This window comes from Pezoporus occidentalis, unplaced genomic scaffold (assembly GCF_034315485.1).
Source record: "Pezoporus occidentalis ecotype Australia unplaced genomic scaffold, CSIRO_AGI_Poc_V1 ctg59, whole genome shotgun sequence".
NCBI classification, from domain to species: Eukaryota; Metazoa; Chordata; class Aves; order Psittaciformes; family Psittacidae; genus Pezoporus; species Pezoporus occidentalis.
Genome location: NW_026915932.1, coordinates 3,079,956 through 3,095,791, shown reverse-complemented (window position 1 = coordinate 3,095,791; position 15,836 = coordinate 3,079,956). Strand labels below are relative to the sequence as shown.

Genomic DNA, 15,836 nt, shown 5'->3' with positions numbered 1-15,836 from the left:
TTACCTCAACTTGGGAATCCCTAAATTTGTTTTAGCACAGTGATCTACAGTTCTGACATCTTACACAATGACAACATTGTCTTTAGTAACATATATGAATTTTAATTACCTGATCTATTTTGGGGCTCCTTAGAAGTGTATCATGGCCTGAAAATCCTTGCTTCACAAGCATATAACACTCAAAGAGTGCTTGAAGGTGCTTTGGGATAACTACTGCAGAAATTTGAAGTATTGTGAGAAATGAAACATTGATTATTCATTTAGAAGTCTTAACAACTCCATGGATTTTTGTTCTTATGCAGAAAACTAATTTATTATCTGTCACCCCAGTACATCACAGAAACAGAAGAAACGGTGAAAGCTTCTCGAAATACAGAGCGGCTAAATCTTTTCTCTTTGGATCCTGATATAGTAGTAAGTGATGTATATTTATTTTTCCCCCAGGTTATTTTGAAGTTTTAAAATACAAGTGAGTTAGCTAAGCCACCAGAGTGGGTTGGAGTCCAGCAAGCAATTGGGTGTACCTGAGACTTCAATTTTGAAGGGTGAGGGGAGCTATCTCTAGTCTGTAGAGATTTCGTTATAGACTCTAACGATATCTGATCATAGAATGGTTGAGGGTGGAAGTGACTTCTGAAGGTCATCAAGTCCAGGATAGATAGATAAGCTTTGAATCATCAAAGCAAACTGAAGATATTACAGCAGCAAAATCTTCTCTTGGACTGGGCATGTTATCAGAACAGTGGTTTTATTGTTATTCATTACACTGAATTTCACTACAGAAATCTGAATGGATATAAAAAGCAGTGGGAAATTACAGTTGGAGTTAGAAAAGGTTGTCTATGTGAAAACAAGTTTAGCTGGAAATGTAGAAAGGGCAGGTTGCTTTTCTTTTTATCTTCAGCTTTCTTATCATTCAGTGTCAGAGTTCATACTTGAAAGAATGTTATTCCTTGCACGGAATGTACATTTGTTGGTGATTTAACTGGAAACTTCAGTTAAAAAGGAGACGTGAGAAAAATTGGGATCAGTAATATATTAAAACTTGAAGCTTTTGTCAATCAACTGCAGCACCGTTATTAAAAGTTTTAAGTGAATTGAAATAGTGGTGTGATGTATAAGTAAGGGAAAAGTTCTGAAGCCTAATCCTAAAATGTGGTGTAATAGTCTGAAAATATGAGGCTGTTTAGTCTGTTTGAGGAAATTAAGATGAAAAGTTTCAGAAGTGGTAAGCAAACAAGAAACTATTAGAACCAAAATTATAGGAAACATAACTTGGATCCATCTTTCTGCCTCTTACATTATGGTATGTCCTTAGGTAATATTTTTGCTTTGCTTCCTCATCTATAAATTAGGAGTAACACTCATTTAGCAAGGTAATGTGAACATATCAGTAGTGACTCTGAGTTTTCCAGGTGCTTCATGACTGCCAGGACCTCTAAAAAGCTTACTTAGTTTTGGCATGTCATACTTTTCCTATATATAACGTATTGCCAATTTATTTTAGTCATTGAGTCCTCAGAAAAAGGAGTTTCCAGGGACGAACTCAGAGATAAAGCCATTTGAAGAAAAGCCTGCAAAGAGGATCCTGATCACTTGCAAATCCCTCAGTTTGAATCTCCAGGCCTGTGTTACTGAAAACGAAAATGATCCTTTGACCAATGTAAGTTTTAGTTATCTCCCTATGAGTTTTCTCTTTCTTTTCTTTCTTTCTTTTTCTTTTATTCCATCTTTCTGTACACTTGGCTCTTTGTAAAGAGGCTGTAAAGTTAAGACGTATCACACACACATACTGCAGTCGCTACTCCTCCTCCTCTGCCCATCCCTTAGAACCGAATAATGAAATTGACAAACTTTTCAGTAAACATCTTGAAGCTGATTTAGGTTGTCAAATTTTAGCTACAGTTCAATATGGAATTTAAAACATTAAAATCCTTGATGTTTCTTAACAATAGCTTAAACTGTCAAGACCTATGTAGGGAGGCAACGGAATATCAGTTGCTGCTGAATTGTTTTTTTTGTTTTTCACAGAGAGACCAGGAACCAAGCAGATTAAATTACAGAAGAGAAGGCAAAATAGAAAGGATTGGCTGCTTCACCTGGTGGAAAAAAAAAACAGCTAAAAGCAGGACAAACCAGAAAATTTTACTTATTCTTACTTTAAGAAAAAAGGGCAGGGAAAGCAAGACACAGGTGTCAGTCTATAGGTTTTAGTCAGCTCTCCTCTGAAGCAGGAAAGTTTTGAGAAATCAGTGTCCTGGTAATTCAACTTTCATACATTACATATGAGGCATTGATTTTTTTTTTTTTTCTAATTTTTTTTTTTTTCATTTGAAGATGACCTCTGCAGTGAGTGCACATTCAGCATGATGTAATCAATACTTTTTTGGCAGACTGGAATAACTGTTTAAATGAAGACATGATAACTGTACCAAGGGCATGCAGTAGTTCACTACAGAGGCTGGAAAAGCACAGAATATTGTGCCTGCTGTACATTGTTCTTTATCTCCAAAGTTTAAAGATTCTGATTTATGAACAGCTCAGAAGGTGTTATTTTGAGACTGATTTATTTCATCAGACCTGTGGAGGCTCTTTGGAGGTTACTTACAGTCATAGGATTTAATTCCCTGATACTATGCAATAGAATAAGTGGGTACTGTCAGCGGTTTGAATGCTCTTGGTTTCCTAGAAAAATGGAACATGTGTTTCCAAGAGAATAATACACCCACTCATTTGTGTTTGTACCAGTAAACATTTTTCATCTACTCACATTTTGTCATCTTAGTGCCGCATTTCTGACAATCCCAGGAAAGCCCACCCTCATTCTTCTTTCTTTTATAATGGCTTTGAACTGACATTCTAAAAATGCTGTAAAATGTTTCTTTGTGGCTCTATTCAATTTACTCTAATAGTGATCTGTGACAAATACATTTGCTTTCTATTCTGCAAGTTTCTAAATTAGCTGTCAATTGCTGTTCTGTTATCAAACTACCTATAAAAGCCCCTAAAATCACATGGTTGGAAACTAGCTTTTGCAGGGACGTGTGTTTTTAATGTATGTCATAATTTGTAAGTAATATTTGTTTGCTTTCTGGGTTTTTTTTGTAGTTGCAGAAACCTGTTAAAAGATAATCTACCACCTTGCTCTCAGTTATCGCTATTTTATGTTTCTGGTGTTTTCTTCAGGTAGAGCCATTCTTTGTGAGTGTGGCGCTGTATGATGTCAGGGATGGCAAGAAGATCTCTGCTGATTTTCATGTGGATTTGAACCACGCACTCGTTAGACAGATGATTTCAGGTTCCTCATTTTCATTAGAAAATGGCACTGTTGAGAATATAAACTCAAATGAAATGGAAGAACCACGGGTGAAGGGGTTCCCAGAAGAATGGCTGAAATACCCAAAACAGGTATTCTACATGTGACCTGTTCAGTAGCATTCATTTTTATCAGAGAATTTATCTGTACTACCACTGTTTCTTGCATTCAAGAATACTCCTTTTTTATGTATCGGCAGTACTTGAATACAGATCCTTGATTTTTGAGCTCCCTGTATAGAGTTTAAAACCATTTACAGTCAAAACTTTGAAAAAGGTTGCCATCTGCTATTCAGTGAAACCACCCGTTTCCTGTGCTCTGGGTGCATTGGTTGATGTCTTCCAAATCAGTTAAACAAAATCACAACTTAAAGCAACACTTAGGTGCTACACTACTCTCAAAGTTCTTCCACATTCTTGCTGTTGGTATAAGCTTTACTCTGAAACTCCATACATTACCTTTTCTTCTCCCTGTCATTGCCCTTATGTGTGACTGATTTAGGCCAACATTTAAGTACTGTCCAAGAGGAATAGTTAGGTTAGGTGATGCTAACATGGTCATACAACTTCTTGACTTGAGTCAGTCTGTTTGCAAGGTGCTACATATGCACAGGCTTACCTCAGCGGTAGAACAAAGATTTTATTTCCCATCCAGCTGTATTGAATATGTAGAGAGATACTAATCCTCAATAATCCTTTCTGAATCTGGTTTATTGCTGTTCTCATCAACTGAGAGCACTGGCAGTATTTAATTTCTCCTGTATTGCTATTTACTTTTAAACTGTTCTTTCTTTTCTCCACAGGCTCTTTTCTCCATAAGTAATCCTCATTCTGAGATAGTATTAGTGGCAAAAATAGAAAAGGTGCTTACGGGAAACATTGCCAGCAGCGCTGAACCTTACATTAAAAATCCTGATTCGTTTAAGGTAATATAACAGGAACATCAGTTCCTTCTTTGTCAGCCTCACCCTATTGGAAGCTGAAGACATTGCAAATTGGGCTTACAAAACTCACCAGTGTATGGTTGCTGAACAGGACAAGTTCACGCATAAGAAAACAAATGTCCAAACTCCACTGATGGAATGAATTAAGTATCATTTTGTCTGCAACATACAAATCTATTTGTGGTCATTCTTATTGTAGTTATGTCTTAGCAGAGTGAAATTCTCTTTCAGCAGTCTGTTTGAAATCATGGGTTAGTGCACTTTGTATATAAGCAAAGCTGGGGTGGGCATCTCTTTCTCCCTGAAAGCAGGCAGTGCATATGCATTGGGTGTATTAGAGAAAACTGCAATAATAACTGTAACTAATGCAGTTCTGACTGAAGGGATAGTGAGGGTGTTTAATTTGTCAGCATCATCGTATTCATCTGTGATGTCTTTGCTGTATTCCCAGAACCTTCTATAAAGGGCAGTATCAGGCTAAATTATTTTAGGGGCACTATACCCTCTTCAGCAGCAGAGTACTTGGATGCACTGTGTGCAGCATTTCAGATATTATAATTATATTGATGGAATAATTAATATTTTCTTTTTTTTTGTAGTGTGCACAGAAGGTGTTAAAATCCAATAAACAGTTCTGCAGCAAGCTGGGGAAATACCGTATGCCATTTGCTTGGTCAGTGAGGTATGTATTAATTCTTGTTATAATTTTATAAGCATTTAACAGCTTATTCTGCTCTTGAACTTGAATCCTCTTATTCTTTCCCACTTTTTCTGCCTGAAGCTAAGCAAAGCTTTCTGCATGGTCCAGAACCCCAGAGGATCCTGCAGCTTTGTTATTGCATTGCCCTATTATTCACATAGCTGAATGTTGGTCACTATCTCATTAAATGTTAATGTGGTGGAAAGTTTTCTTTAGGTATGTAGTGGAGTAGCAAAGGTGGCTGACACAATATCAATTTATTGTGAGCCCCACCACTGATTTGGTGTGAAAAATTACCAAAGAGATTTCAAAGTTACAGTTTTCACAAGAATTTCCTGCAAAGATAATTACAGTCTGAAATAGAATTGCAGTGGCCACGTAAAATATAAGTGCACAAGTTTGAAGCTCTGTTCTTGTAATGATGCCTGTCAGGTTTTAAGAAAAATCTAACCAAGAATTTGGAGGTTATGGTGCCCCTAAAATAGTGCCTTGGAGGTGATATTAGGGGACTATGCTTCAGGTGCTCTTGCATTTTTAGTGGTTAGTAGGCAACAAAGAGCTGTTATTTTCTTGTTTGGCAGGTCACTCTGGTTTGATTGCAGGTCAGTGCAGTGGTAATAATGGATTTTCGTTGTTTCTCTCCTCCTGGATAATTTCTTGCTTGTCTCGCCCTCAAGATTGAGGCACCCCTGTGCCTCTTGATCCTCGTCTACCAAATTAACTCACAAAACCAGATATGACTTAATTCTTCTGTTCTCCTTTCAAGTTTCTATGTAATTCCTTTCTCTGTCCTCTCAATCTTTTTCTTCTCAGTCTTCTGTAATTTCTTCAGCTTACTGCTGCCCTGGAATGAGAGAGCTCCCTGACTGAGTCCCTCCTGTGTGTCACTGTGACAGCTGTCCCTTCTTTCTGCCATGCATAGAGCAGGGAATATAAAGTTTTATATTCCCTATAAAAACGAAAACTGGATTACTGAGTAAAAACATTCCTTTTTCTCTTTGGCTTCTGTTCTGACCATGGCAGGCCAGGTGGAGAGCTGCCTGAAGCTGTAGGGAGTAAGGGGGAGAGGAGCAAGTGCTAGGTGAAAAAGTCATGTAGCATTGCCCATAACTGTGAGGGATAGCTGTGGGGATCTGTGCTTCTGGTGTGGAGGTACAGAGCACCCGAGTGCACAGTTTCCCCTGTTGCATGTAGAAGAAAGCTTATGATTTTAGACTATGATGTTTAAATGGCAAAGGAGAAAACACAATGCAAGGTATAGCCATTTGAAGAGTTCATTTTTTTTTATTGACATACATTTTTGTCAATGTCCAGGAGGAATAGGAGCAGTATGTGTGTGCTCCAGAGAAAAACAGGTAATGTGTTCTGATCTGTCATCGCAAGCTTAGGGATACTCATTAATATTTACTACTTCAGGGTAGCCAAAGGACCATTCATCAAAATTATATTGATGTGTGTCTCTTGGGTTGACAGAACTACTTTTAGTGTGTAATGGACCATACAATGGCAAGAGGTGCAGGCTTGACATTAGACTGACTTGAAGCTTTTTAGTATCTCCATCCTGCCTGTGGTCTCTGGCAGTGCCATCAGTGGTATTTCTTGCAACTCAGTCATTTCTGTAGCTATCTTGAGGTGGCATGATGATTTTAACTAGTTCGGGGTCTGGCTAGTTAATTATGCATGTGGAGAATGCTAAAACGTCTTTCTGCATCTTTGGCAAATCTTAAGAGTGTTCCTTGCAAGGAAAAAGTACAGAAAGGTGGTGTTCTTATTTTGAAGGAAGTGCATTTCCCTTTCCTAGGATTCCCCAGGTGGCAATTCCCAGTTGCCTCTCAGTGAGAGGCAGCAGGCAGAGGCAGGGTTCAGGCTGTGACATATCGTACCGGTACATGGATGCTGTGTATGTGCTGCAGCTGTACTGCTCAAGCTCATTCCATAGTACTGTGTCTCAGCCCAGAACTGTACCTGCGCTTGTTCTGCCTAAGGCAAGTCTAACAGACATGAAAAAAGTTTTACTTCTGTGCCTGGAAGGAGGGTAGCACCCTAACTACCTGTCAGGCTAGGGTAGACTGAGAAAATGGTGCTTTTCAGAAGATTCCCCTCTCCTTTCAGCTCTGTGTTACTTCAGATATTTTTAGCATTAAAATACCAGTTGGCAATTCATTGGTCATCTTAGATCATAGCATCATAGAACAGTTTAGGTTGGAAGAGACCTTCAAAGGCCACCTAGTCCAACTTCCCTGCAAGGAGCAGCAGCTTCCAATCACCACAACCATGTGAGCAGAAGTGTTTTCTGTAGGTGGATTGCTTTACTTAGCTACTGCTCATCTAAATGAAACAAAGCAGTTGCTGCTGCTGCATCCACCAGTAGGTGTTGGATAGATGAACAGATATATTTTCTTTTTGGAATTCCATGCAGACAGTTAATTGGCACAGGCTGGAATGTGGCAAAGGACATAAAGCAGGGTGAGAGTAGTAGAGTTCCATCTGAGAGGACCTTGTTTGTGTGATACTCAGTACAGTGGGTGTGGGAATCACTGGGAGTCAGAGCCTTCTCCATTCTGTTTCCTTGAGGCTTTTTGTGAATGGAAACTCTTGGCTCTAATCCCATACTTTTCAGTTAGAGAGATGGCAATGATTTGTTTCACTGGGTATTCTCTAAGAAACTACAGGCTTCTTTTTCTATATGCAGTTCACAGTCTTAGAAAAGAAGATCAAAAATGCTTTACTTACTGTATTTTTTTCTTTCCCTATGACAGGATCAAATCATTCCTAAATATATTTATCTAGACAATACTTCTGGCTGTGATCTCTCAAATATGAATAGGAATATATGCTTGTGGTGTTGGCAGATGCACAGGAAGTTTCAACATTTTGCAGGTTTACATGTGCACATTACACAGATAGCCTGCCCATGGGCAGAGGGCGTAGCTGGGGTTTGTGGACATCCCTCAGTTCCAGCAGGCAGTATTTTTGAATGGCCTCCTTAATTCAGTGCTTCAGTGCCTATACTTTTATAAAGCTTTCCTTCCACCTGTAGAACTAATTACAGAAAATACACTTGGGTGTGGTTTTCAGCTCTTAAACTTTTTCAGTATAAAAAGTTATTCATCACATTATGAGGTAACAGTTTAAAAATCATTTACTAAATACACCACATGTATGAACTTGTTGGTATCTATCAGTGATGTTGCACAAGAGCTTTATTTAGTTCATTGGGTTAAATTCTGCACTCATTTACACCTGTTTGTGTGTTAACATTACTCAGGACTCTCTTTGGTAAGAGCAAAGTATAATTTAGCCCTATAAAATTTATTTCTATTTTCACAGCTTGAAAATAGAAGTTTCCACAGGAGGCTGTCACACTACAGGGGAAAAAAAAGGTTTGGCTATGATAAATAGCTAAACCCTGGTTTTGGAAATGTGTTTTCCAGTTATTTCATTCTGGCATTAACCACACTCCTGTTTTGTGTGGAAATTTTCCCCTCTTAAAGCAGTTGCAGATGGCCACAGTGCGGTTTCTTTTTTTTCATGTACACATTCAATGAGCCAAAATCTTGACAGTCAAGTATTGTACATGTGACTGAAACTCTTAATTACCTTATGTGGCATCCAGTTTGCTAGCATCATTCAATAGCATGACTCAGGATTCCTCCCTGCTGGTGTTGGTGGGATCTGGTGTCTGTGTGCTCTCACAGGTATAATTATGGCGTGTTAGAATTACAGTGTGTCAAATCCATCTTCCATTCTCATATTCCTGCCAGAATTGCCAAAGTTTGCAAATATGTGCCTGAGCTACATATTGTATATGTGGGGAAACTTCACTCACAGATTAGTTTTTACACTTTGCTGTTCTTTCAAGCCTTCACCAGTCTCATAAGTTTCATGTTTTACAGCCTAATATTTTAATCTTTCAGCAGCTTATGCAGCTTCTGGTTCAGTTTTCAGCCGGTATAGGTTAATGTAGCTGAAGGTAGCAGGGCTGCACTGATTTACCGTAGCTGCAGATATCACACTGAATCTCCAACCCTGGAGGTGAGCTGTTTTTTGACAAATTGTAACGCACTACTTTAAAAGTGGCTTTTTCAATGTTAAATTATGAACATTGTGTAGGTTTCCCATGCTTACAGGGTTTTTTAGGATTGTAGTCTATCAGCTAGCAATGTCAGAACAGTAGAATCACAGAAACACTTTAAATGCTGAGGTGATGTTTCAATTTCTGTAGTGAAATCTGTTTTTTCCCCTAAATTTGTACCTTTAAAATCATTTCAGGATTTTAATTCTGTGAAATTTTTCTTATTAAAATCTCTCTGGTAAATAAGTAACTGGTAGTAAAGAATCACTAATATATTAGACAAATATTGGACTCTTGGACTGTAGAAGTGGTTTGTATATTTCCTTTACTTTGGTGTGACAGCTGTCATTCTCAAATGTCTTCATTATGTTCACTGTGACACTGAGCACTCCTGCTCCACCTGCACCCAACACCCTGAAAGGATCTAGCGAAACATAGGATTGTGGTTACTTAACTGCAGATGTGATGCACGCAATATTTGCTGCTCTAGCAATTCTTCAGCTTTAGTGAGCCAGGGGAATGGAGACACCGGTACAGTGTGACCAGCAGAAAGCCATGTAACTCTTCCCTGAGTGCATAAAACGTGCCTCTTCTTTAGAAGGGTTATCTTGTTTTCAGTGGACATCTAAATTGCTCTTGTAGTGTCAAGAACTTTACATGAGTGGAGTATTGTGTGTAAGTTGGAGGGATAAAAATACGTGTTTTGCATTGTGGTACCTGGTTTCATGCCTTTAATTTTGTCTTGGGTGTATGCTGCTGAACTTACAAGGAGCAGTTGTAGAGGTAGGGCATATGATACCCAGGGAACACTGATGCTGGGGAGGAGTGGTTGTAGGTAGGAGGACTCTGTTAAGCCCTTCTGATTCCAAAACAGAGTGGCTGGATGGGTAAAGGTGACAATGCCATGTCCCAGGAGGCAGTGCTCAGCACCACTGACCCAGAATGAGCTATTTCCAGCACAGACCTGGTTCTTTTTCCTTTTAAACCATGAACATCCCCAATCCTGCCTTGATAAGTGCCCCTACGCCCTGCTGTGCTGACCAGTGGTTTGCTTGGTGTCAGATCCTGCACTGGAATTAGTTAATAAGCTGCAGGAGAGCCTGGGTTTGCTCAGCATCACATTGCAGAGCCCAGTGGTACAGCATAAATCACTCACTGAGTGTTTTAGTCCTCTCTGTTAGTCTGGAAAAGGAAGCAGTGCTGAGGGCAAGAAATGTCTTAGTGTCACCAATACTGTAACTGTAATAATTAATAAATCTTGTCTTTTCTTCTTTCAGGTTTTTTTTTTTTTGTTGTTGTTGTTGTTGGTTTCCTTTTTTTTTTTTCCTGACAGCTGTTTAATAGGATTTGTAAAGTGGTGGCTGCCAGAAATTAAGCCTGGTTACTCCCTAATAACTTCAGATTTTTGACATGCCATGTTGGTGTGGGTCTTATTCTCGCTAACTGCTGGAGGCAAAAATCTGATAGGAGAGAGTTGATTGTTCTCTACAGTTGCAAAGAAATGAAACAGTGGGCTTCACTCAGTTAATTAAGTTAAGACACGGTGTATTTATTCTTGGGATCCTTTTCCAAAGGTTTAGTCCATTATCTTGCATCTGGCAGCAGTCTGTGCTGGCATCAATTCTTCTTCTCACTGGCAGTGGAACAGAGAAGTAAATTAAGGAAGCAAGATTGGCCAAATTATTCACAGAACAGCACTTAGTGTCAAGAACATTTTACTTTTGTTAAGCAATGTTTTTGCATACTACAGTTGAATCCAAGGCCCATTCATTTGGATAGCTGTTACATTATCCAGTCCAGCCAGCATGTGTGATCCTTGGGGATATACAAAGGGCACTGGAATGTGTTAATTAAGTCCTGCAAGTGTCAATGAGCAGGAATGGAAATATCTGGGGATGTCTTCCTGTGTGCACAACAGCTGGAACTCATTGTTCCCAGTTACAGAGAGATATCCTTTTTTTTTTTCCATTTCATTTGGCACTTTGTAGCTAGTTCATGAAAAATGTAGTGAGTGCGCCACAAACTTGTTTCGTGTAGGAAAGCTAATCCCTGTGAGTTGGAAAGCTAATCCCAGTAAGTTGGTGTCATGCTCCTGGAGAGCATATTTAATGCATAGAAAGAGGTCTCTAAGCTGGTTCTCCAAAAGCATATATTTCTTTACATGGTCAGATGTAGTGATTGGGATTTGACACCTTGCTCTGTTTTCTGTTACTTAAAATTATCATGGTTTTCACTGGATAATAACTTCTTGGACAAAACAATTTACTGCTGTAATGAATTCTTCAAAATGCTTCCTTGAAATAAGAAGTCAATCTCTTTGTTGAAGTGAGAGGTTATGTCCTTGATGTGTGAGCAAGATGGCGAATTTCCACCAGGCTCAGGGTTAGTGGCTGTCAGCTGGGGATGGCCTTTCTGGGGCTGTCTGAAGAGCTTGCTGAAAGGCTGGAGAAGGCAGCCTTGCAGCCAGGGTGATGGAGCAGCAGGTAGGAGTAGAGAGCGGGCTCTGATGAGGTGCTGTACCCTTCCAGCTTTCTCAAGTGAGACTTAGCCATAGAAGAGGGGGGCAAAAATGGTGGATGCTGAACTGGATGGTGATTAATGTTCTAGCATTAAACCCCATCAATTCCACACTGCGGGCAGTCACTGCATGTGAGGTCAGTGGGGATTAAACAAAATCTTAAGTGTCTGCAGGACTGGAACAGGACATGCAAGTAAACTGAACCAGCCCATGCTCCTGCAAGTGTACAGCTTGGAGGAGCTTCCTTGCGTGAAGCTCTTTAGGAAGCCCTTGAATTTGTGTAAGAATTCATATCATAACCTTGTTAAAAGATTACATGACAATTTCAAATGTTCAAATATACATATTGGGTGAATGTTTATAGACATGTCATTTTTCTTTCTTTATAGACCAGTGTTTAAAGATAATCAGGGAAATGTTGACAGAGACTCCCGATTCTCACCTTTATTCAGGCAAGAAAGTAATAAGATTTCCATGGAAGACTTGATTAAACTAATAGCAGAATACAGAAGGTAAGGAACAGTTTTTAATTTGGTTTGACAAGTAAAAGCTTTATAAAGCTGTGCAGAATCATTTTCACAGATTTTTTTATTCATTTAGCACTGTGTGCTGAACTGGCCATATTAAATTAGTGTTTTTCACATTAGCCTAATACCTGCCCAAAAGTGCTTTAGGTTGGACTTTCCAGGAAAACTAAAATGTCATTTGGCATGTTCATAAATGTTGTTATAATATAAAGGCAGTGATTTCTTAAATTAGCTTCCATTAGGGGAGATGCAGGTGAAGTAGCCAACCAAGAGAACATTATCTTCGGAAAAGAAGAAGGAGGGGGGAGGTGGAGAAAGAAAAATTAAACCCCATTCTTTAATGGTTTCCCCACTCCTTGCTTTTTTGTTTGTTTGAGTCTCCATGACAATCTGCAGAGTGGACATTGGAAGGAAAAAACTTCTCCAAATGCTTGACAGTGTGTAAATTAGTGAATAGCAGTTGGCTGGATAGTCTTTCGCAAAGGTGTAAATCAGGTTAATTTTAAAGCAGAGTCTTCATTTATACTGGATAAGGGACATGTGAACTGAACCGTAAGTTTTTTACTGTCTCTTCTGCTCTAAATATGCCTAGGAATTAATAAATCTAAGTAACTTCTGTTCCTTTTATATAAAATCAGCTCATAGAAAGATTGAAAGTCAACTGTAGGGATTGGATCAGGCCCTTAATCTCCTCTGCCATCTTACTGTTTGTTGTTTGTCAAGAAATGTTATTGAAATTCTTACTGCTCTTACTAGAGTCACCACTTCTGGGTTTGTCTGTCTAAAGCATCTTCTAGATAACAGCATCACAGTTTTGGCATTTCTCAAATTGCTTTGGCACGAGGAATATGTCTTGGTCCCTTTTCAGCACGACGGTTGCAGAAGCCCTGGTGCTGTGTACTCCTCTTATCTCAGTGGTCATTGAATTCATTTTAGAGAACATTTGATTCAGATTTTAGAAAGAAAAAGCGAATAGGTTAATTCTGATAAGGTTTGGTTCATCAGATTCTTCCTCTTCTACAAAATATGCTGCAATATTGCTGCATAAAGAAGGCAGGGATGAGGCCAAGAAAGGAAGAACAAAACAAACCATGATTCTTTCCTGCTGTTGCATTTGATATTTGATGGGTATAATAGCCAGTAGGTGTATGTTAAATGTGTTAAATATATATTTGTCTTAAATCAGGGTCTGGTTTTTATTTTAAATTAATCCCTATGATGGATTTTTTGTTCTAACTTTCTGAAATATTTTCATTCCTGTCATTGCAGAGCAGAGAAGATTAGCAAAATACAGACTATACCTGGCTGTTTGGAGATTGCAGTTGATTGTGTTCCTTTGGAACATCCAAGTATGATTGCACTTTGATTATTATCATTAAATAGGACATTGTCATAGGCTTTGCAACCATAGCTACTGACTTGAGACAGTTTTGGTAGAAGTGCCCATTGTGTAGACAAATGTTTGATTTGTTTTGATTTAATTACACCGTTCTTTGTTTCAGCCTCTACCTGTCCAGATATCCCCTAGCAATACAGAATGGTGGATCTACATGTGGTGAAAGTCCAAGTACCACATTTTTATCTCTAAGGGATTAGGCCAAGGAGCTGAGTGGACTTCTGTAGCTTGAGGTTAAGAGTCTTGCACTGTTGATGGACTATGATGCTCATATTCTCTGAATTAGCACATGTGAGACATAGCAGGTTTCGAGAACGCAGACTAGGTGGAGGGCTTTGTTCAGAGGCCACTCTGGCATCAGTTCAGCAACTGCAAAGACACAATGCTTCTAACTGAATCCTTTTACCTCTTTTTAAATTTTCTGTTTCAGGGGCCACATTTCTGTGACCCACAACTGCAAAAAGCCCAGGACCACTGAATTTCTCTGAAGTCTATCATCATGCATCTTTATACCATCTTCATGTGGTATTAGACAAAAAGTCAGTTTCACTAACATTTCAGAAGCAATTTTTAGTTTTGAAATTAAAAGAAACTGATAGCTTGGAGTAGGCAAAATAGTCCCAAGCAGCTTGGGTGTGCACTGTGGCCAAGTGGAAGTCTGGCTTTAGAGGGTATGTGCTAGTAAAGTGCCCAGTTCCTGTGGAAAGTCAATGAAAATTCCCTCACTCTAAAGAGTAGAAACTTAAACATTTCTTTGGTATAGGGAAAATTTATCTTACTCTGGCTGTAAAATAATTTAAGAACTGTACCAGAAAATTGCCATGCTGTATGGTTCATTAAAATCTCCATGAAAACTCTATTGGCTTCAGCCACCTCTGAAGGAAGCCTTGTAATAGCACTAATCGGTTCTGACATCTCCTTCCCACCCAAAACAAGTTGTGCTAGACTAGTGCTAAAATCCTTTATTGCCAAGAAAAGCCACTGAAAAGGAAGTTGGCCAAAGATCTTGTCAAGAATTTGCCAGTACAGTTTTGTCTCTGGAGACCAACGCTACCCTGCTTAACATTAGCATCAATTTGCAGTAGGCAACAGAAGTAGATCTTTGTTTTTTACAAGACCTTATTTACTACAAGGTCTGGAGCTAGTGGTGTATCAGGGGATGTTGTCTGAGTGTTTAACTTGAAACAAAGCTTCTGCCTTTCCTGCTGCATATGGGGAAGCCAAACTCATGTAGCTCTAACACAGGAGAAGAGAGGACAAGCTTCCTGAAGCTCCTATGTGTGCTGTGTGGTCCCTGCTTGTTCTTCGTGCTGAAAGGTCAGGGCCCCAAAGCTGGTACCAGGTGCTGTTGTTGATACAGCTGGTTTTGTACGAACAGCCTTTGAGTTCTCCGTGCTGAAGTTAAATGTCTCACTGGTGTAGTGACACAGGCAGACAGAGTGTACTCTATCTGTTTTTAATCTCTCCCTCTCTGGGTGACAGAGTGCTTATTTACATCTTTTGTTTCTTGATCTGATTTCAGTTATCCCAGTTGTATCATATATTTAATCTATTTCTGCACTACTTGTTTCTTCATTTTGTTTACAATGTTATTAGTTAATAGGAAAACTTGAATGAGATATTGAGCTGTAAAATTAATTAGAAACAGCATCATTTCAGTATATTCTGTTAAAACTGTCCATATATCAATGGTGCTGTTATGCCATCAGATACTCTGTGTGTCACAAGAGGTTTTCAGTGCTGTACTATTTAACTCAAGTGAGATAAATTCTGTAAGGGTGATATACTGTAATTGTTCTGAGGTGACATGGATGCTATTTAAGGCGGGATTTGACCTATTGCATTACAGCGTTACTCTTCACAAGTTAAGGCGAAGAATTAAGGATTTTACTTGTTCCAAGTAAATATTCAATATTAATTATTCTTAGTAGTAAGACTGTAATATGTGATGGGTTTCTTTTCTGTTCTTTTGAAGATTGTGTAACTTCGTCTTTTATTCCAATCAAGCCATTTAATGATGTAAAGGAGCATCAACCTACAGTGGAAGTTGAGGAGTTTGTACAGGAATCAACAAAATATTCTCGACCTTACAGAGTTTACAAGAACCAAATATACATATATCCAAAACACCTCAAGTATGATAGCCAAAAATACTTCAACAAGGTACAGTATGTAGCCAATTCGGGAGAGCATTGGGTAGTAGTTTACTGCATGGGCTCTCATTGAAATGAAGGAGTACTCATCATAAGGGAGAGGAAATGGTGATGTCACTGGCTTGGCTTTTAATCTTTTTGAATTTTGCAATCATAAAACACTGGTACAACTTTAATGAACTGATTCTATGGATTAGTTGTAAGTTGT

At 38.9% G+C, this 15,836-nt stretch overlaps 1 protein-coding gene across 11 annotated transcripts in view; it reads left to right on the top strand.

The window, feature by feature from the left end:
• The window catches only part of DOCK10 (dedicator of cytokinesis 10), a 158,169-nt gene that overhangs the window by 92,447 nt on the left and 49,886 nt on the right, over nt 1–15,836 (top strand). For all 11 annotated transcript variants that reach the window (XM_062638894.1, XM_062638892.1, XM_062638890.1 and 8 more), the window contains 8 exons: nt 331–414; nt 1,508–1,663; nt 3,187–3,408; nt 4,119–4,241; nt 4,859–4,941; nt 11,942–12,064; nt 13,349–13,428; nt 15,451–15,638. In XM_062638894.1, coding sequence (XP_062494878.1) covers nt 331–414; nt 1,508–1,663; nt 3,187–3,408; nt 4,119–4,241; nt 4,859–4,941; nt 11,942–12,064; nt 13,349–13,428; nt 15,451–15,638 — 1,059 coding nt within the window. The remainder of the gene's footprint in view (nt 1–330; nt 415–1,507; nt 1,664–3,186; nt 3,409–4,118; nt 4,242–4,858; nt 4,942–11,941; nt 12,065–13,348; nt 13,429–15,450; nt 15,639–15,836) is intronic.